General features: G+C 39.7%; 1 protein-coding gene across 1 annotated transcript in view; it reads left to right on the top strand.

The window, feature by feature from the left end:
- The window catches only part of HEPH (hephaestin), a 94,910-nt gene that overhangs the window by 38,782 nt on the left and 32,906 nt on the right, over nt 1-23,222 (top strand). The window contains exons 10-15 of the mRNA XM_060137419.1: nt 107-318; nt 1,318-1,468; nt 3,843-4,055; nt 10,598-10,811; nt 12,367-12,506; nt 13,283-13,414. Coding sequence (XP_059993402.1) covers nt 107-318; nt 1,318-1,468; nt 3,843-4,055; nt 10,598-10,811; nt 12,367-12,506; nt 13,283-13,414 — 1,062 coding nt within the window. The remainder of the gene's footprint in view (nt 1-106; nt 319-1,317; nt 1,469-3,842; nt 4,056-10,597; nt 10,812-12,366; nt 12,507-13,282; nt 13,415-23,222) is intronic.

Genomic DNA, 23,222 nt, shown 5'->3' with positions numbered 1-23,222 from the left:
CTACTCCAAAATGCATTTGTAGATTATGATCTTTACTTCACTGTTTGGAGATGATGATACTCACTCTAGCCAATGTGAGTAATGAATTCTATGTCTTTTCCTATAGGCTCATCCCACCCTGGCTTGGTGGCTAAGCCCTTTGAGAAAGTAACATACCGCTGGACAGTCCCTCCCAATGCTGGCCCCACTGCTCAGGATCCTGCCTGTCTCACCTGGATGTACTTCTCTGCTGCTGATCCCATAAGAGATACAAATTCTGGTCTGGTGGGCCCCCTGCTTGTGTGCAAGGCTGGTGCCTTGGGTGCAGATGGCAAGCAGGTATTGCCATGGTTTCTGGCTGGAAAGCCTGCTGGGAAGATGATGAGGTTGGGTTGCTGAATAGGAGTTAAGCATGGAACTGGGTTCTAGTAGTGAAGGAATAAAAACAAAAGTTATTGAATCAGAAATTAATAGTTGGTGACTTCATGCTATCTTGCATGCTATTCTTTTATTCACAAACGCATATCTTCCTTAGTCTCTATTCCTTTCTATTTTATATTCTCCCAACATCTCCTCATTGTTTTAACCTCAGTGGCCCTTAAACCTTGCTCCTAATTCCTAACTCTGCCCTACTATTTTCTTGCCTTCTTTCATAACCAGCCCATAAATCTTAGCTGTTTAACCTTGAGCAAATTACTTAACCTCTCTTTGTCTCAGTTTCCTCATCTACAGTAAAGGGTTAACAATAGAAGAAGGTATCTTGAGTTTCTTTGAACACTAATTAAAATAATCCATATAAAGTGCTTGGCACAGTGTCTGATACCTAGTAAAGACTCAGTAAATGTTAGCAGTAATAATAATAATATTACTAAAATTAATAATAAAATAATAGTAAGTTAGTAATTAGTATAATTATTTTTTCTTTTATTTTCTAGCTTCTCCATTCCCATAGAATCCTCTGCCACCCCCTCCCCGATCTCCCAGCCGTCTTTCCCCACTCCTTCCCTTAATTGATTCCAGGCTCTCTTCTATCACACTCTGTACCTCTTCATCAATCTTGTGCACAATCTTGTGCCTCTTCCCTGCCCTCTTTCATACATCCCTCCCCTCCAGTCTTATCACTTTATTCTAACCCCCTTCACCCACCTGCAATTTGAAGTTACCTGAGGAAAAACTTTACAGCAAGCAACTGCAGCTCTAGGCAGGAGATATGGGCTTGGATCTGTTTGGAAAAGGAAATGGAAAATAATCAGGGATCATTGGGCTCTGGAGCTGCACAGTCCACAACTGCTGAAACTGTGGTTATTCCCACTCTGTTTTCTTCCACTGGGACTACAGAAAGGAGTGGATAAAGAATTCTTTCTCCTTTTCACTGTGTTGGATGAGAACAAGAGCTGGTACAGCAATGCCAATCAAGCAGCTGCTATGTTGGATTCCCGACTGATCTCAGAGGATTTCAAGGGTTTCCAAGACTCTAATCGGATGCATGGTATGGGGAGTGCTTTTACCCTAAGCTACAACTGAGAGATTATAAGTAAAATCTAGCCTAGATTTAATCATGATCCATTCCTGAAAACATTGATCCTATCGGTCATCTCTTCCCAAGAGACAAGCTACATCAAGGTATTAAACCTAAGACAACATATCTTATACTTAGTCCTTTCTTGTGCTTTGTTCTGTGTTACACAGTATGGGAGACACTAGAAAAAGATACTGTAAAATGAGGACTGCACACAAAGAATCCGCTAGAGAATGAGGAGAGTAAGCTGGGATGATACCTTTCCAGTCTTATCTTCTTCTTTCTTATCACCCGCTATTCTTGCTTCCCAACCCCATACTCCAGCCAAATAGGGATATTTTCTCTATATAGACATACCTTGTACTCTTCTGAGTCCATGCTTTTGTAATGATTTGTCCTCCACTTGAAATACCCCTCCTTACATTTTTGCTCTTAGCCAGTGGAAATTCTTCTCATTTTCTAAGGCCCTACTCAAAAGCTACCTCCTCCTCATTTCTTATTACCAAGTCCCAGGATGATGATACCCTCTTACTAACTACTATTGTATTTTTATCAGACTCTTTCAATAGCAAGTTCCATACACTCCAAAATATTGTAGTTATTTGTTACCTGCCTTTTGACTTCTGCTAGAGTGTAGTCTCCTTAAAGGTGAGTATTGTTTGTTGTTTATCTGTGTATCTTTTACATGGTCTAATATATAGTAAGTAGTTATTGAACTAGTGAACTACTGAATTAATGAATAGGTGGGTGGGTGAGTGAATTAATGGGGAGTCATGGTCCAAGTTTGTAAGGAACTCTCAGCATTTTGCAATGAAATGAAACTAACACCCATGAAACAATTATAGAATATTCAAGACAGACTATAATTAAGTGCTAAATTGTGTGGAACAGCTTTTAAGTGACATAGCATTCAGAAAAGGAGAATATTAATGAGGAACAATCCAGTTAAAGGATTCCTGGAAGAAGGAAGTGCTTGACTGAGCCTTGAATTCTGAATAACTTTGCAATCAAACATTATAGGTAGGGGAAGCAGAATCAAGCAGTTAGCGATGGTTCCATCAGCATCCCAGGGGATTATCAAATAAAGTTACTCATTAAAGCTGGTTCCAGTGGATGTAGGAACATTGAAAAGGGATCAGCTTCAAGCAGGTCTCCCTGTATTTTTGAGCGGAGTATGCAGGGTGGGAGAGGGTCAAGAACGAGTGTGTTGTCTTTTGGCTCTATCTCTTGCTTCTCATTACCAGTCAGTTACATCAGTTGGAAAAAGTAATACAGTCTACAAACCAAGTTTATTCCAGTATGAATTTATTTGACAACTGATAAGTACTAGGTAACATGCGAGGTGCTTGGAAAAAATGATGTGCTTCATGCTAGGTCAATCTAGTGTGGGAGATAAATTTGTACTTAAATCACTGGACTCTGTGGTAAGTAACATTTCAGAATTTTGTGGGGAGAAAAGTTTCAAGGAAGCCAGAAAGAGTGCAAAAACTGCTTTACAGGGTAGATGATATTTGAGCTAGTGCATGATGGATATGTAGTAATTTGCTGTAGAGAGAAACCAGAGGGAAAGTTTATTCCAGGCAAAGGGAACAGCCTGTGAAAAATCAACAAGTATTTTCTACGTGCCTACCATGTTTAAGGTCCTGGGAATACAGAGGCAAATAGAGCTCACAGGATAAAGGTGTGTATGTGTGTGTGAAAGAGAGTGAGAGGATAGGATATAGGTAGGAGTACCAGGGAGGAGGCTTTCGTGTGGGAGTTCAGACCAGAGATGTTGAGAGCCAGAAATAAGGCAGTGGGAGTGAAGATGAAAAGGAGGAAACAGATTGAAAGCTGAGGAAGGAATCTTGGGGAACTCCAACACTTTACAGAGGCATGGAGAATGAGTATAAGATGGAGGAGGAACATTCAGAAAAGTTGTAAGAGAACCAGGGACATTTGGTGCTATAGAATCCAAGGGAGAAGAGTTTCAAGAAAGTGGGAATAGGAAAGATTAATACGTGTGTGTGTGTGTGTGAGTGTGAGTGTGTGTGTGTGTGTGTGTGTGTGTAAGTGTGTGAAAGAGTTGTGGGAGTGGAGAGTAGTTCAGTTTTGCCAGGATGTGAAGTATGGTGGAGGAGGGGCAGCAGGTAAAGCCAGAAAGGACAATAGGGCCCTCGTCCCAAGAGGCAGATCTTCATAAGTAGAACTAAAGTGGCTTAGGGAAGAAGGCAGAGGAGTTGAGAATGACACAGAAATTTCAAGTTGTGGGAAAACTTAGTACAGAGCTGATGCCATGCTGCTGGCTGGTGCCCAAGTAGTCTGGTCTCACCTCCCCATCCTGTCTTGTGTTTTTGTTTTCCAGCCATTAACGGGTTTCTGTTCTCTAACTTGCCCAGGCTGGACATGTGCAAGGGTGACACAGTGGCCTGGCACCTGGTTGGCCTGGGCACAGAGACTGATGTGCATGGGGTCACGTTCCAGGGCAACACTGTGCAGCTTCAGGGCATGAGAAAGAGTGCAGCCATGCTCTTTCCTCACACTTTTGTTATGGCCATCATGCAGCCTGACAACCCTGGTAAGTGCTTTAGCAGCTGGCCCTAGGCTGAGAAACTTTATTGGGCATTGGACTGGGTGAGGTGGGGGGCTGGTGAAGAGAAAAGGAAAGTCGTGTTGAGGGCACTTGTGAACTTTTCAAAACAGTTGTGTCTTCTCCTTCCTCAATGTGTACTCCATGTTTTGGTTATTTAGATTCTCTTCTCAGTTGCAGGCAGAATAAAGAGCTGAGGAAGCTCTTTTCTGAAACAACAGGAGAGAAGTAGGGATGCTGCCCAGTATCAGGGCAATTCTTGTATAGGCAGAGGGTAGACTTGGTTGCATAGACCCTTGGCCATGTAGAGATTCTATAGATTTAACTCTTGCACTGGAAAAGAGGTCCATGAGATGTACCTATAAGTGCTTCTAACTCTGATATTCTGTGAGGAGTTTTGCAAACTTCTGGTGGGAGTGGGGGGCGAAGTGTGCTGTAACATTTGCAGCCTAGGAATCAGAACACAGGAACTTCTAGTCCAGGCTCTTTCATTAACTTGCTGTCCAATTTTTGTCTAATTACTTCCCCTCTCTGTGGCTAGATTTCTTCCTTCTTTTTATTTTTTGTTCATTCTTCCCCCTCTCTCCCTCTCTTCCTTTCTTCTCTTTCTTCCTCTGTCCCTCCTTCCTTCCCTCTCCTCCTCCCTTTCCCTCTCCCTATCCTTCTTTCATGATGAAATTTGACTAGAATGTTTCTCCAGATTCCATCTGTGTCTGATATTTCATAACGTAGCAGTCATTTCTCTTTTTTTGTATATTTTGATTATGTTTTTAGCATCTTTATTGGAGTTTAATTGGGTTACAATATTCTGTTAGTTTCTTCTGTGTAACAAAGTGAGTCAGCTATATGTGTACACATATCCCCAAAATCCCTCCCTCTTGAGACTCTCTCCCACGCCTCTACGTGGTCACAAAACACCGAGCTGATCTCCCTGTACTATGCAGCTGCTTCCCACTAGCTATCTGTTTTACACTCGGTAGTGTAGATATGTCAATGCTACTCTCTCACTTCGTCCCAGCTTAACCTTCCCCCCTCCCCGTGTCCTCAAGTCGATTCTCAACGTCTGTGTCTTTATTCCTGTCCTGTCCCTAGGATAATCAGAACCTTTTTTTTTTCTTTTTAGATTCCATATATATGCGTTAGCATGTGGTAATTTTTTTCTCTTTATGACTTACTTCACTCTGTATGACAAAATCTAGGTCCATGCACCTCACTACAAATAACCCAATTTCGTTTCGTTTTATGGCTGAGTAATATTCCATTGTATATATGTGCCACATCTTCTTTATCAATTCATCTGTCGATGGACACTTAGTTTGCTTCCATGTCCTGGCTATTGTAAATAGTGCTGCAGTGAACATTGTGGTACACGATTATTTTTGAATTACGGTTTTCACGCGGTATATACCCAGTAGTGGGATTGCTGGGTCGTATGGTAGTTCTATTTTTAGTTTTTTAAGAAACCTCCATACCGTTATCCATAGTGGTAGTATCAATTTACATTCCCACCAACAGTTCAAGAGTGTTCCCTTTACTCCATACCCTCTCCAGCATTTATTGTTTCTAGATTTTTTGATGATGGCCATCTGACCAGTGTGAGGTGATACCTCATTGTAGTTTTGATTTGCATTTCTCTAATAATTAGTGATGTTGAACATCTTTTCATGTGTTTCTTGGCAATCTATATATCTTTGGAGAAATGTATATTTAGGTCTTCTGCCCATTTTTGGATTGGGTTGTTGTTCTTTTGCTATTGAGCTGCATAAGCTGCTTGTATATTTTGGAGATTAACCCTTGTCAGTTGCTTCATTTGCAAATATTTTCTTCCATTCTGAGGGTTGTCTTTTCATCTTGTTTATGGTTTCCTTTGCTGTGAAAAAGCTTTTAAGTTTATTAGGTCCCATTTTTTAAATTTTGTTTTGTTTTTATTTCCATTTCTCTAGGAGGTTGGTCAAAAAGGATCTTGCTGTGATTTATGTCATAGAGTGTTCTGCCTGTTTTCTTCTAAGAGTTTTATAGTGTCTAGTCTTACATTTAGGTCTTTAACCCATTTTGAGTTTATTTTTGTGTATGGTGTTAGGAAGTGTTCTAATTTCATTCTTTTACATGTGGCTGTCCAGTTTTCCCAGCACCACTTATTGAAGAGGCTCTCTTTTCTCCATTGTATATTCTTGCCTCCTTTATCAAAGATAAGGTGACCATATGTGCATGGGTTTATCTCTGGGGTTTCTATCCTGTCTCATTGATCTATACTAAAAACAGAAATATAGTAATTTCTCTTTGCAATGCCTGAGGTATATTCTTTTGTCCAGGCAGTAGGTGGCAATAGTGTTGGTAAGAAAAATCTGTCAGTTAAATGCAGTTCCCACGAAAGTTTTATTTTAGTTCTGTAAATTCCATTCATATTTGAGAAAAAAATCCTTAAACAAAGGAAGTTTCCTTGACAAATTAACAATTTCAGCCTGGCACTGGGTTTGAAAAAAACTTGACAAAAAACATCACTTGGGTCCTCATTTCTCCCCATCTACCTAGGATACTTTCTTGGTCAAGAAGAGTTGTTGTTAGCAAATTAGAAATAACCATTAATGGGGCTGAAAGGGACAATAGAATTAAGTGCTTGTAGTGAGTGCTAGGGTGGGGAACTTCTGAGAAAGAAAGACCCATCTCTCTAGCCTTGGTCCCAAAGTCAAATCCTAGGTTTAATATCCTTCCTATGAAATTAGCCAGGCTACCCAGCCAGGTTTATATGCCTCTGTGGGGCTCATTCTTACTCTGGATGAGTGAAATTATTTTTGTGCCACACTAAGGCCCAAGGAGAGTGACTGTAGATGGCTTAAAAACATGGGAAGAGAGGCAGTGAATGGGTTTATAACAGTAAAGGCTTAAAAGGTTAATCTTGGTCAAGATTTCTGAGTTTTCTTATTAGAAAAAGCCCAGGCTCTTTTTACCTTTGCATTTTCCAGTCCTTTCAAACTCTCCTCTTTCTGAACAATCCTCGAGTCATAGAATGTTTGAACTGGTACAGCCCCTTCGAGATCATCTTTCACTTATTTTGCTAATGGGTGGAAGAGACAGAGATCTGGAGGGGGGAAAATGATTTTCTCATGTTAGGAACGTCAGCTCTAAATTTTTTTCCTCTTGCCCCTTCTTCATCAACCCCTGTTGATTCTTACTCCTAGGTAATCTCTTTAATCTGAAGTCTCCTTCATTCTACCTTGAGAGTTTAGTCTCTGATTAAGACTGAGAGAGGCCATTGTAAGTAGTTCCCCAAAGACAGGACAAAATTTCCAAGTTAATGGAAAAGCCAGAACCAGAATCTGGCTTTGGAATTCTAGAAAAAGGAGTAGCAATGAAGATTGGTAAATATAAATATGCAATTAAGCAGCTTTGCAGATGACTTAAAGCATTACCATGGAGATTCAACATGTTGTTTGCTGGATGCTTACAATTATGTTTAACAAAACAGAAGAATAAATTCCCAGAAAAAAATGCAGCAAAATGCTAGGAGTGTGAGTGTTGTGGGTTTATCGGTGACATTTTTAATCCTGTTTTTGCTTTGCTTTAAATTCTAATAATATTTTAATTTCAAATATTAATTACCTTTAATAGAAATGATGATTTTGCACTTAAAAATGTCCCGAATAATACACCTCAGCTTTTCCGAAAGAACCACTGATACTAGAGCTTTGATATCCAGGGAAAGTGGCAGAAAAAGAGGCTAGAGCTTGTAATGTGCTATTTTCCACCAACTTCATGTTAGATTTCTCAGCAGCAAAGAGAACATTTATTACTTCACATTATTACTTCACATTTCTTGTGAAGTCCAAGTGGTGTGGACTTTACAGCAGATAGCTGTGGGTAGAAATATAAACATTGGAGGAAAAGTCCAGGCTAGAGAGAGAGATTTGAGTATTTTCATAGTTGAAGTCCTTTAGCATGTAAAGTTATAGGAAATAAAACTTAAAGCAAAAATCAACATTTAAGTGGTAGAAGGGAGAAGACAAACCAGGTTAAGGAGACAGAAAAAAATTGGTCACAGAGGTAGGAGGAGACTCATATGCCAAAGGCAGAAAAGCGTTGAAAAAGAAGCAACTTGGGGACTTCCCTCACGGTCCAGTGACTAAGACTCAACACTCTCAATGCAGGGGGCCCGGGTTCAATCCCTGGTCAGGGAACTAGAACCCACATGGTGCAACTAAAGATCCCATGTGCTACAACTAAGACCTGGTGAAGCCAAATTAATAAATAAATTTTTTTTAAAAAAAGAATCACCTTGGACAACAATGTCCATATGAGATGATGTGATAGTCCTAGGTCATATGATTCTCCCAAAAAGGCTTCTATCTTTTCCCATTCCCTCCAGTGATCATCAGACTTTCTTCTCCATACCAACCCCTAAGCTATGATGTTTGGACAGTGTATGCAGTCATTCATTTGCACAGAAATTCATTCACTCAACACATATTTATTGCACACATTCCATGTGCTAAGACTGGGATAGAGAGGTGAAAAGATAGACATGATACTTACTCCCAGGGGAGATCTACAACAAACACACACACATAAAATAATAAGATAATTTCAGATCATGATATATGTCATGAAGGAAATAAAATACAATGGTGTGATGAACTAATTGGAGCTTTAGAGAAGTTATTTAGGGAAGACCACTCTGAGATTGTGACATTTAAGATCTAAGTAATGGGGAGGAAGGAGCTATATGAAGATCTCTGAGCAGAATATTCCGAGCAGAGGGACAAGCAAGTGTAAATGTCTCAAGGTGGGAATAAACGTGGTTTGTTCAAGGGTCAGAAAGAAGGCCAGTATGGTTGGAGTGTAGTGAGCAAGGAGAAGCCTGACATCATATGAAATCATAAAGGTTGGCAAGAGTCATATTATATAGGGCCTTATAGACCACAGTCAGGAACTTGAATTGTATTCTGAGTATGAATGGAGCATTTAAACAAGGCAGCAATGTGCTCTGGATAATATTTGTTAAAGAGGACCCTGTATCTTGTTTGGAGAATGTTTGAGGTGGGAGGGAGAAACAGAGAAGACAGTTGTGAGACCATTGAAGTTTTCCAGGTGAGAGACGATAGTGGCTTTGACTAAGGAAGTGAGAGTGGAAACAGAAGGATGACTGTGAGGGAAGAGATGATAGGATTTATTGATGGAATAGATTTGGGGTATAAGGGAAATTGAAAAGTCAGAAAGTAGATATGGAAAGAAAATATTAGATTTTTTCAAGAAGTCTATAAACTAGTGGAAAGGACTGTTTTTTAAAGAGAGGAGCACTTAGTCCTTAACCATGTGATTTATATGTAAAGTGTTTTAAGAGTAGAGAGGTCAAGAAGATAAAGTCCAATGTGGGCCAGAGTAGTCAGCGAGGACTTTCTGGAAGAGATGAAGCATGAATTGGGTCTTGGAGAATGAGTGAACACTTATAGATATTTATGGGGAAGGGGATGGGCAGGTCTATTCCAGAAAAGTAAAAATAACATGAGTGAAAATTCCAAGATAAGAATGAGATATGTGAGAGGGGCAATCAGGGACAGATTTAGTTAAAGCACTGATGAGTTTGGGACAGAGTGGTAAGTGGGATTGCATCAATAGTTTTCAGCTAGCTCATAGAGGCCTTTAAAAGCTAGGAGGAATTTGTAGTGGTGGTATAGGCAGTCAGCAGTAAAGGAAGTAATACTGGGGAAAATGTAAAAAAGTTAGTTTCTCCTGATCAATAGTCTATGAGCCTATGTGTCCTTGACATAGAAATCTGGATCTTGAGATTAGATCCAGGCAGCTCTACAATTCAGACATTTAAGACTGATATCCAAATATTTCATTGTAAAAAACCTAGGGGAAGCCATTCCAAAGCTCTCTGATGTAAGAATTCTTGTGATCAAGAAATTCATATATATATATAAGCCCACATTTATTTCTTTGAGACTTGGTAGGAAGGGAGAAAATTGGTCAATTTCTTCCTTTAAATAATAATTACGGCTTTATTTACTTACTTATAGTTTCACTTATTGAACATTTACTCTATAATGTGCCAAGCAATATCTACATATTATTGTGTTTAATTCTTTAAAAATCCTATTAAGTAAAATGCTCCCCACTTTACCATGAGGAAACTGAAACATACAGAGGCTTAAAATTTTCCTGAAGGTTATATAGAAAATAAGTGTCAAATAGGGTGACTGACCATCCCGGTTTGCTCAGAACTGAGGAGTTTCCAGGGGCATGGGACTTTCAGTGCTAAAACTAGAGAAGCCCTTGGTAAACAGGGAGGAGCTGGTCATCCTAGTGGCAGGTTTAGTTTTAAACCCAGACAATGTAGCTTTGGCACCAGAGCTCTTAAACTCTGTGCTCATTGCTCTCAATAAACTTGTAATAATCTTTTATCTAATGCATGGAAAAACCTTATCTAAAACTACCCACTCTCTGCAATATGCCTAGAGAGAAGTAGGAACTCCCTCAGACACTATACAGGGGTGTTTTGATTCAGGTTTTTCTCTCTGTTCCTACCTCAGGGACATTTGAAATTTACTGCCAGGCAGGCAGCCATAGAGAAGCAGGAATGAGGGCAATCTATAATGTCTCCCAGTGTCCTGGCCACCAAGCCAACTCTCGTCAACATTACCAAGCTGCAAGGATCTACTACATCATGGCAGAAGAGATGGAGTGGGACTATTGCCCTGACAGGAGCTGGGAACTAGAATGGCACAACCAGTCTGAGAAGGACAGGTAAGGCTTCAGAAAAGAAGTGATCACACTTTCAAAGACTCTGGACCATTTTACTGAAATGGAGGATACTGAAATTCTGAGCTGTGGAGGCACTTATCTGAAGTCAACTAATAAGATACCAACAAATCTAGAGGAAGGACTAGAACACAGGTAAGCTGGTACTCAGTGCTTTGTCTATGTTGTTATACTGTAGAGCTGAAGTAAAACCTTGCCCACATCCTCATGCTCTCAGTCTTGGCATCCTTTCCTCTGGTTAGCCAGAAGCACTGATATTGGGACTTAAACTTTATAGGGAATTTACTCAAGGGACTGAATGTCCCCAAGCTCAGATGTCCCTTGACAAAATGTCATTAAGATAGAGGCTAAGCTGTATAGAAGAAAAAGGCCAAAATAGAGTGGCTTAAATATGTTAGAATTTTATTTCTTGCTTAAGTACAAATATGAGCAGTTCGGGACCAATAGGTTAACTAGTTACCCATAACACTTGCTTTCATCTCTGGAACTAAGACATCTCTTCCAGTTGTAGTCACTCCCAGCTATCAAGAAATGGACACTAAATCCATGGCAAGCAGCATTGTCTGTGAGGCAATGACCTGAAGTTGTAATACATTACTTTCTCTGAAACACCATTATCCTGAACTTATTCATATGGCCATACCTAGCTGCAAGAAAGTCCAGGAAGTGTAATCTCTGGTTAGGCAGCCATGTGCTCAGCTAAAACCTAGGTGATTCTATTACTAAAAAGGAAGGAGTGGAGAATGGAAATTATGGTACAGTTTAGCAATTTCAACTATAGTTTATTTTTGGTGTTCTCACTACCCTTTGCCAATCTTTCTGTTGGTTTTTGAAGGTTGAAGCCTTCTTGCTAACTTGTACTGCAAGCTAGAAAAAATTAAGTCCCTTTTCTGGACTCTGGCTTACTCATCTTTAAAGTGATGTGGTATAGTTGAAAGAACTTGAGCAGCCTTTAATCCAAGCCCTGGCTCCCTTTCTGGCTGATAGTATCAATGAAGATAAGCCCTGTCACCTCTAGATCACTGGATTCCACCTCTAGGACATACATACCTCATCAGCCTATTGGGACGATCAAATGATAAAATGAATAGTAAAGTTCTCTGTAAACAGGAAAACATCCCATAATGAGAAATCTGTAAGATTTCATTTTCTTCCTACCTCTCCCTACCCCTTATCCACCAACAACAGAAGCAGTTAGTATTCTCCATTCTCCTACCACCTGTACCTTGTTCTTTGTCAGACTAATTCCATCTAATACATCATTAAGGCTTGAGCTAGAGTTCAGGGCTCTGATTCTTACCAGATTAATTTTACTATAAATTCATAACTGGATGATGGCAAACAAGGAAATATAAATAAATATTGAAATATGCCATCTTTAACTGCAGATATGCATCCAAAGTGTGTAATCTGATATTAGAATGAATAGGCCTCACCTTCTTATACCTGTGACATGAGGTTGGGTCTGACATAGATTTCCCATACTTGAAAATGAGGGGTTAAGGGCAAGGTGCTGATGCCACTCTTTGGATTCCTCTAGTTATGGTCACATCTTCCTGAGCAACAAAGATGGACTCCTGGGTTCCAGATACAAGAAAGCTGTATTCAGGGAATACACTGATGGTACATTCAGGGTCCGACGGCCAAGGACTGGATCAGAGGAACACTTGGGAATCTTAGGTAAGGGAATTCCACTTCCCTCCTAGTGTCTAGAAACCTGTTATGCTCTTAGGGAGGTCATGTCATATCAGGAAGGCCTCTCCATTCCCCATTGTCAGTTTTCCTTATAGTGGAACTATGGTCATATTTTATAAATCATCCATGAAAATAAGCAATCATATGGGGGTAATTCATGAATTCTGCTGCAACCTAAACCAGGTATTTCCAGGCCTCTATATCTAGGGATCTGTAAGGGTGATGATTTTTTTTTTCAATGCTAAAAGCAAGGGAACTTAGGAACATCGAAGAGTAGGAAAAATGGTACAGGGAACTAGTATGACACTTACACCCTTGCAATTATTGCTGTAGTTTTTTCACTTTCATAGGAGCCAATGAGTTTCATCATTCTTATCTTCACACAGAAGGGACCCACTGGTCCTTGAAGGGAACCCAGCAATTCTGTACTCTGTGTCAAACTCTCACTCCTTACCAACAATGATTCCACAGAGCCCTGAATATCTAGAAACTTGGGCTGTTATACAGAGTTGGAGTGGGAAAAGTAGGGATAATTGGAGGCATCATCTTGTTGAAGTACCTTTATCCTGTGGGTAGCAGTATCAACTCAAGGACTTCTGAATTTAAAAATGGAGTCAGTCATGACTTTCAGTTTGGGGACCCTTTCTCCGGGCAAACTCCTAAATCTAGGGAGCTCCTATGTATATCCCTTTTTTAATGTCTTTAATGTCCCTGTTCCACTATTCTACTAATGAGACTTTTTCTTCTTTTGTGTATACTAGGTCCACTTATCAGAGGAGAGGTTGGTGATATTCTAACTGTGGTATTCAAGAACAATGCCAGCCGGCCCTACTCTGTGCATGCCCATGGAGTGCTAGAATCTAGCACCGGCTGGCCACTGGCTGCTGAGCCTGGTGAGTGGGAACACTTAGTGAAGGAACACGTGAAGCATCTCTGTTTCAGCTCTCTGGCTTGTTCCTTTAAAAACTATATATATATATATATATATGTCCTTAGCAAACAGAAACAGGAATATTAACCAGAACTAAGCCCCAATCTGAATCTGTCCCTATGAAACACTCATTTTTTCAATCTCAGAACAGACTGTTCACCTAAGGTCTTGTGTGTGTGTGTGTGTGGCTTAAAATAATACAAATTTATTATCTTCTGGTTCTGTAGGTCAGAGGTCTGACATGGGTCTTCCTGGACTAGAATCAAGGTTTTGGCAGGGCCTGTGTTTTTTCTAGAGGATCTAGGGGAGAATCCATTTCCTTGTCCTTTCCAGCTTCTAGAGGTCACCCACATTCCTTGGCTCACACCCGATTCCCCCAGCTTCAAGCCAGCAGCAGTGGGATGAATCTTTTTCACATTGTGTCACTATAACACTGATTTTCTGCCTGCTTTTTCCATTTAAAATATTTGTGGCAAAACAAACATAAAATTTGCTATCATAACCATTTTAAGTGTACAGTTCAGTGGCATTAAGTACATTCACATTGTTGTGCAGCCATCACTGTCATCCAGCCATAGAACTGTTTTCATCTTGCAAAACTGAAACTCTATACCCATTAAATAGTAACTTGCCATTCCTCCTTCCCCAGCTCATGGCAACCAACATTCTACTTTCTTGTCTTTATGGATTTGACCTAGGTAGCTCATGTAAGTAAAATCATACAGTACTTGACCTTTTCTGACTAGATAACTTCACTTGGCATAATGTTCTCATGGTTCATCCATGTTGTATTTTGTGACAGGGTTTCCTTCCATTTTAAGGCTGAATAATATTACACTATATATATACCCCACATATATATGTGTGTATATATATATATATATATATATACACAAAACATTGTTTTTTAAGGTATGTAAATTTTATTTTTTTATTCTTTTTTTTAACATCTTTATTGGAGTATAATTGCTTTACAATGGTGTGTTAGTTTCTGCTTTAAAACAAAGTGAATCAGTTATACATATACATATGTTCCCATACCTCTTCCTCTTGTGTCTCGCTCCCCCCATACTCCCTATCCCACCCCTCTAGGTGGTCACAAACCACCGAGCTGATCTCCCTGGGCTATACAGCTGCTTCCCACTAGCTATCTATTTTACGTTTGGTAGTGTATATATGTCCATGCCACGCTCTCACTTTGTCACAGCTTACCATCCCCCTCCCCATATCCTCAACTACATGCTGTAGTAGGTCTGTGTCTTTATTCCCAGCTTACCCATAGGTACTTCATGGCCTTTTTATTTATTTTTTTTCTTAGATTGCATATATATGTGTTAGCATACGGTATTTTTTTTCTCTTTCTAACGTACTTCACTCTGTATGACAGATTGGAGGTCCATCTACCTCACTACAAAAAGCTCAGTTTCATTTCTTTTTATGGCTGAGTATTATTCCATTGTATATATGTGCCACAACTTCTTTATCCATTCATCTGATGATGGACACAGGTTGCTTCCATGTCTTGGCTATTGTAAATAGAGCTGCAATGAACATTTTGGTACATGAATCTTTTTTTTTTTTCGGTACGCGGGCCTCTCACCGCTGCGGCCCCTCCCGCTGCGGAGCACAGGCTCCGGACGCGCAGGGCCAGCGGCCATGGCTCACGGGCCCAGCCGCTCCGCTACATGCGGGATCCTCCCGGACCGAGGCACGAACCCGTGGACCCTGCATCGGCAGGCGGACTCTCAACCACTGCGCCACCAGGGAAGCCCCATGAATCTTTTTGAATTACGGTTTTCTAAGGGTATATGCCCAGTAGTGGGATTGCTGGGTCGTATGGTAATTCTATTTTTAGTTGTTTTTTTTTTTACATCTTTATTGGAGTATAATTGCTTTACAATGTGTGTTAGTTTCTGCTTTATAATAAAGTGAATTAGTTATACATATACATATGTTCCCATACCTCTTCCCTCTTGCGTCTCCCTCCCTCCCACCCTCCCTATCCCACCCCTCCATGCGGTGACAAAGCGCCGACCTGATCTCCCTGTGCTATGCGGCTGCTTCCCACTAGCTATATACCTTACGTTTGGTAGTGTATATATGTCCATGCCTCTCTCTCGCTTTGTCACAGCTTACACTTCCCCCTCCCTATATCCTCAAGTCCATTCTCTAGTAGGTCTGTGTCTTTATTCCTGTCTTACCCATAGGTTCTTCATGACATATTTTTTTCTTAAATTCCATATATATATATATATGTTAGCATACAATATTTGTCTTTCTCTTTCTGACTTACTTCACTCTGTATGACAGACTCGAGGTCTATCCACCTCATTACAAATAGCTCAATTTCGTTTCTTTTCATGGCTGACTAATATTCCATTGTATATATGTGCCACATCTTCTTTATCCATTCATCTGATGATGGACACTTAGGTTGTTTCCATCTCTGGGCTATTGTAAATAGAGCTGGAATGAACATTTTGGTACATGACTCTTTTAGAATTATGGTTTTCTCAGGGTATATGCCCAGTAGTGGGATTGCTGGGTCATATGGTAGTTCTATTTGTAGTTTTTTAAGGAACTTCCATACTGTTCTCCATAGTGGCTGAACCAATTCACATTCCCACCAGCAGTGCAAGAGTGTTCCCATTTCTCCACACCCTCTCCAGAATTAATTGTTTCTAGATTTTTTTGTTGATGGCCATTCTGACCAGTGTGAGATGATATCTCATTGTAGTTTTGATTTGCATTTCTCTAATGATTAAAGATGGTGAGGATTCTTTCATGTGTTTGTTGGCAATCTGTATATCTTCTTTGGAGAAATGTCTATTTAGGTCTTTTGCCCATTTGTGGATTGGGTTGTTTGTATTTTTGATATTGAGCTGCATGAGCGGCTTGTACATTTTGGAGATGAATCCTTTGTCAGGGACTGCATTTGCAAATATTTATCCCATTCTGAGGGTTGTCTTTTGGTCTTCTTTATGGTTTCCTTTGCTGTGTAAAAGTTTTAAGTTGCATTAGGTCTCATTTGTTTATATTTGTTTTTATTTTCTTTTCTCTAGGAGGTGGGTCAAAAGGATCTTGCTGTGATTTATGTCATAGAGTATTCTGCCTATGTTTTCCTCTAAGATTATGATAGTGCCTGGTCTTACATTTAGGTCTTTAATCCATTTTGAGTATATTTTTGTGTAAGGTGTTAGGGAGTGTTCTAATTTCATACTTTTACATGTACCTGTCCAGTTTTCCCAGCACCACTTATTGAAGAGGCTGTCTTTTCTCCACTATATATTCTTGCATCCTTTATCAAAGATAAGGAGGCTATATGTGCGTGGGTTTATCTCTGGGCTTTCTACCCTGTTCCATTTGTCTATATTTCTGTTTTTGTGCCAGTACCATACTGTCTTGATGAATGTAGATTTGTAGTATAGTCTGAAGACAGGGAGGCTGATTCCTCCAGCTCCATTTTTTTTTCTTTCTCAAGATTGCTTTGGTATTCAGGTTCTTTGTGTTCCCATGTAAATTGTGAAATTTTTTGTTCTAGTTCTGTGAAAAATGCCAGTGGTAGTTTGATAGAGATTGCATTAAATCTGTAGATTGCTTTGGGTAGTAGAGTCATTTCCACAATATTGATTCTTCTAATCCAAGAACATTGTATATCTCTCCATCTGTTTGTATCATCTTTAATTTCTTTATTCAGTGTGTTATAATTTTCTGTGTACAGGTATTTTGACTCCTTACGTAGGTTTATTCCTAGATATTTTATTCTTTTTGTTGCATTGGTAAATGGGATTGATTTCTTAATTTCACTTTCAGATTTTTCATCATTAGTGTATAGGAATGCAAGAGATTTCTGTGCATTAATTTTGTATCCTGCTACTTTACCAAATTCATTGATTAGCTCTACTAGTTTTCTGCTAGCATCTTTAGGATACTCTATGTATACTATCATGTGATATTCAAACAGTGACAGCTTTACTTCTTCTTTTCCGTTTTGAATTCCTTTTATTTCTTTTTCTCCTCTGAGAGCTGTGGCTAAAACTTCCAAAACTATGTTGAATAATAGTGGTGAGAGTGGGCAACCTTGTCTTGTTCCTGAACTTAGTGAAAATGGTTTCAGTTTTTCACCATTGAGGACGAAGTTGGCTGTGGGTTTGTCATATATGGCCTTTATTATGTTGAGGAAATTTTCCCTGCTTTCCCTGAGGAAAGCAGGGCTTTTATCATAAATGGGGGTTGAATTTTGTCAAAAGCTTTCTCTGCATCTATTGAGATGATCATATGGTTTTTCTCCTCTTTTTGTTAATATGGTGTATCACATTGATTGATTTGTGTATATTGAAGAATCCTTGCATTCCTGGAATAAACCCCACTTGACCATGCTGTATGATCCTTTTAATGTGCTGCTGGATTCTGTTTGCTAGTATTTTGTTGAGGATTTTTGCATCCATATTCATCAGTGATATTGACCTGTAGTTTTCTTTCTTTGTGACATCCTTGTGTGGTTTTGGTATCAGGGTGATGGTAGTCTCGTAGAATGTGTTTGGGAGTGTTCCTCCCTCTGCTATATTTTGGAAGAGTTTGAGAAGGATAGGTGTTAGCTCTTCTCTAAATGTTTGTTAGTATTCGCCTGTGAAGCCCTCTGATCCTGGGCTTTTGTTTGTTGGAAGATTTTTAATCACAGTTTCAATTTCAGGGCTTGTGATTGGTCTGTTCATATTTTCTATTTCTTCCGGGTTCAGTCTCAGCATGTTGTGCATATCTAAGAATTTGTCCATTTCTTCCAGGTTGTCCATTTTATTGTCATAGAGTTGCTAGTAGTAATCTCTCATGATCCTTTGTATTTCTGCAGCGTCAGTTGTTCCTTCTCCTTTTCATTTCTAATTCTATTGTTTTGAGTCTTCTCCCTGTTTTTCTTGATGAGTCTGGCTAATGGTTTATCAATTTTGTTTATCTTCACAAAGAACCAGTTTTTAGTTTTATTGATTTTTGATATCGTTTCCTTCATTTCTTTCTCATTTATTTCTGATCTGATCTTTATGATTTCTTTCCTTCTGCTAACTTTTGGTTTTTTCTGTTCTTCTTTCTCTAATTGCTTTAGGTGCAAGGTTAGGTTGTTTATTTGAGATGTTTCCTGTTTCTTAAGGTAGGACTGTATTGCTATAATCTTCACTCTTAGAACTACTTTTGCTGCATCCCATAGGTTTTGGGTCGTTGGGTCTCCATTGTTATTTGCTTCTAGGTATTTTTTGATTGCCTCTTTGATTTCTTCAGTGATCACTTTGTTATTAAGTAGTGTATTTTTTAGCCTCCTTGTGTTTGTATTTTTTACAGATTTTTTCCTGTAATATATATCTAATCTCATAGTGTTGTAGTCAGAAAAGATAATTGATACAATTTCAATTTTCTTAAATTTACCAAGGCTTGATTTGTGACCCAAGATATGATCTATCCTGGAGAATGTTCCATGAGCACTTGAGAAAAATATGTATTCTGTTGTTTTTGGATGGAATGTACTGTAAATATCAATTAAGTCCATCTTGTTTAATGTATCATTTAAAGCTTTTGTTTACTTATTTATTTTCATTTTGGATGATCTGTCCATTGGTGAAAGTGGTGTGTTAATGTCCCCTACTATGATTATGCTAATGTCTTTTATGGCTGTTAGTATTTGCCTTATGTATTGAGGTGCTCCTATGTTGGGTGCATTAATATTTACAATTGTTATATCTTCTCCTTGGATCGATCCCGTAATCATTATGTAGTGTCCTTCTTTATCTCTTTTAATAGTCTTTTTTTAAAGTCTATTTTGTCTGATATGAGAATTGCTATTCCAGCTTTCTTTTGATTTCCATTTGCATGGAATATCATTTTCCATCCCCTCACTTTCTGTCTCTATGTGTCCCTAAGTCTGAAGTCGGTCTCTTGTAGACAGCATATATGTGGGTCTTGTTTTTGTATCCTTTCACCCAGTCTCTGTCTTTTGGTGTGAGTATTTAATCCATTTACCTTTAAGGTAATAATTGATATATATGTTCCTATTCCCATTTTATTATTGTTTTGTGTTTGTAATTGTAGGCCTTTCCCTTCTCTTGTGTTTCTTGCCTAGAGAAGTTCCTTTAGCGTTTGTTGTAAAGCTGATTTGTTGGTGCTGAACTCTCTCAGCTTTTGCTTGTCTGTAAGTGTTTTAATTTCTCCATCAAATCTGAATGAGATCATTGCTGGGTAGAGTATTCTTGGTTGTAGGTTTTTCTCCTTCATCACTTTAAGTATGTTCTGCCACTCCCTTCTGGCTTGCAGAGTTTCTGCTGAAAGATCAGCTGTTACCCTTATGGGGATTCCCTTGTGTGTTATTTGTTGTTTTTGCTTTGCTGCTTTTAATATGTTTTCTTTGTATTTAATTTTTGTTAATTTGCTTAGTATGTGTCTTGGCGTGTTTCTCCTTGGATTTATCCTGTATGGGTCTCTCTGTGCTTTCTGGACTTGATTATTTCCTTTCCCATATTAGGGAAGTTTTCAACTATAATCTCTTCAAATATTTTCTCAGTCCCTTTCTTTTTCTCTTCTTTTTCTGGCAACCTTATAATTTGAATGTTGGTGTGTTTAATGTTGTCCTAGTGGTCTCTGAGTCTGTCCTCAGTTCTTTACAGTCTTTTTCATTTATTCTCCTCTGCAGTAATTATTTCTACTATTTTATCTTCCAGGTTACTTATCTGTTCTTTTGCCTCATTTATTCTGCTATTGATCCCTTCTAGAGTATTTTTAATTTCATTTATTGTGTTGTTCATCGTTGCTTGTTTCCTCTTTAGTTCTTCTAGGTCCTTGTTAAATGTTTCTTGCATTTTCTCACCTCTGTTTGCAAGATTTTGGATCATCTTTACTATCATTATTCTGAATTCTTTTTCAGGTAGACTGCCTATTTCCTCTTCATTTGTTACATCTGGTGGGTTTTTACCTTACTCCTTCATCTGCTGTGTATTTTTCTGTCCTCTCATTTTGCTTATCCCACTGTGTTTGGGGTCTCCTGTTTTCATTCTGCAGGTTCGTAGTTCCCATTGTTTTTGGTGTCTGTCCCCAGTGGCTAAGGTTTGTTCAATGTGTTGTGTAGACTTTCTGTTGGAGGGGACTAGTGCCTGTGTTCTCTTGGCTGAGGTAAGATCTTGTCTTTCTGGTGGGCAGGTCCACGTCTGGTGGTGTATTTTGTGGTATCTGTGGCCTTATTATGATTTTATGCAGCCTCTCTGCTATGGGTGGGGTTGTGTTCCTTTCTTTCTAGTTGTTTTGCATAGGGTGTCCAGCACCGTAGCTTGCTGGTCGTTGAGTGAAGCTGCGTCTTGGTCTTGAGATGGAGATCTCTGGGAGATTATCACCATTTGATATTATGTGAAACTGGGAGGTCTCTTGTGGATCAGTGTCCTAAAGTTGGCTCTCCCACCTCAGAGGCACAGCACTGACTCCTGGCTGGAGCACCAAGATCCTTTCATCCACATGGCTCAGAAGAAAAGGGAGAAAAAATAGAAAGAAAGAAGAAAGAAAGAAAGAAAGAAAGAAAGAAAGAAAGAAAGAAAGAAAGAAAGAAAGAAAGAAAGAAAGAAAGAAAGAGGATAAAATAGAATAAAATAAAGTTATTAAAATAAAAAGTAATTATTAAGAAATTTTTAAAAAAAAATAAAAAATGAATAAATAAAATGGATGGACAGAACCCTCAGACAAATGGTGAAAGCAAAGTTTTGCAGACAAAATCTCACAGAGAAGCATACATGTACACCCTTACAAAAAGTGGAAAAAGGGAAAAAATAATATATCTTGCTCTCAAAGTCCATCTCCTCAATTTGGGATGATTCGTTGTCTAATCAGGTTTTCCACAGTTGCAGGGTACATCAAGTTGATTGTGGAGATTTAATCCGCTGCTCCTGAGGCTGCTGGGATAAATTTCCCTTTCTCTTCTTTTTTCGTACAGCTCTCGGGTTTCAACTTTGGATTTGGCCCTGCCTCTCCATGTAGGTCACCTGAGGGCGTCTGTTCTTCCCTCAGACAGGAAGGGGTTAAAGGAGCAACTGATTTGTGGGCTCTGGCTCACTGAGGTCGGTGGAAAGGAGGGGTACAGATGCGGGGCGAACCTGTGGCCGCAGAGGCTGGCATGATGTTGCAACAGCCTGAGGCGTGCTGTGTGTTCTCCTGGGGAAGTTGTCCCTGGATCACGGGACCCTGGCAGTAGCGTGCTACACAGGCTCCCGGGAGGAGTGGTGTGGATAGTGACCTGTGCTCGCTCACAGGCTTCTTGATGGTGACAGCAGCAGCCTTAGCATCTCATCTCCGTCTCTGTGGTCTGCACTGTTAGCCGCGGATTGCGCCCGTCTCTGGAGCTCCTTTAAGCAGTGCTCTTAATCCCCTCTCCTCATGCACCAGGAAACAAAGAGGGAAGAAAAAGTCTCTTGCCTCTTTGGCAGGTCCAGACATTTTCCTGGACTCCCTCCTGGCTAGCTGTGGTGCACTAACCTCTTCAGGCTGTGTTCACACCGCCAACCCTCATCCTCTCCCTGCGATCCAACCAAAGCCTGAGCCTCAGCTCCCAGCCCCCACCTGCCCTGGCGGGTGAGCAGACAAGCCTCTCGGGCTGGTGCTGGTTGGCACCAATCCTCTGTGCAGGAATCTCTCCACTTTGCCCTCTGCACCGCTGTTGCTGTGCTCTCCTGCATGTATCTGAAGCTTCCCCCCTCCGCCACCCACCGTCTCTGGCCACGATGGGGCTTCCTAGTGTGTGGAAACCTTTCCTCCTTCACAGCTCCCTCCCACTGGTGCAGGTACCATCCCTATTCTTTTGTCTCTGTTTTTTCTTTTTTCTTTTGTCCTACCCAGGTACGTGGGGAGTTTCTTGCCTTTTGGGAGGTCTGAAGTCTTTTGATAGCATTCAGTGGGTGTTCTATAGGAGCAGTTCCACGTGTAGATGTTTTTCTGATATATCTGTGGGCAGGAATGTGATCTCCGCATCTTACTCTTCTGCCATCTTCCACCACCTTAGGTCTTTTGTTTAATCAAAGACATGCTCAACACTTGCCACACATGGAGCCTTATACTGTCATTAGCACTGAGTACAGATTGAGCTTCTAACCCTCTCTAGATCTGAAGTTGAACTTGGCTATAGTCTGAGCTCCTAATCATGACTAGAGAGTGACCTGTACCAGACCACAAACTGATCCTTAAACCCAGCCATAGATAAAGTTCTTGTCCTCTTAGTACAGACTAAATCCTAACTTCAGTCATATACTAAACTTCTAATACTAAATGTAGTGTTACCATATTCCTGACCACATTATCTTCCATGCATTCATTCATTAAATTAACACTTACTGGAGCCTTACTGGGTGCAGGAGAAATTTTAGAAATTATAGAAAGAGTGGGGAATAATACTTTTTCATACCCTAAAAAAAAACTTGGGCTAATAGGATAGATAAGTAAACCAGTAATTATAATCCCAGTTTTAACTGTTAAATCGGGGCTTTAAAAATGTGCCATGGAAGTGTAGAATAGGGTACCTAATCTAAAGTTTGGATGGTCAAGGATTGTTTCCCAGAGTAGGTGATAGCTGAGATCTAAATCAGTAGTTCTCAAACTTTAGCATGCATCAGAATCACCTGGAAATTCTGTTAAATCATAGATTTCTGGGAATATCCCCAGATCCTCTGATTCAGTAGGTCTGGGATAGGGTTCAAGAATTTTCTTATTCAAACAATTTCCTAGGTGATTCTGATGTTGCTGGATCAGGATCTACA

This window comes from Lagenorhynchus albirostris, chromosome X (assembly GCF_949774975.1).
Source record: "Lagenorhynchus albirostris chromosome X, mLagAlb1.1, whole genome shotgun sequence".
NCBI lineage: Eukaryota > Metazoa > Chordata > Mammalia > Artiodactyla > Delphinidae > Lagenorhynchus > Lagenorhynchus albirostris.
The sequence above is the reverse complement of the archived record's forward strand: the minus strand, read 5'-3'. Positions and strand labels throughout refer to the sequence as shown.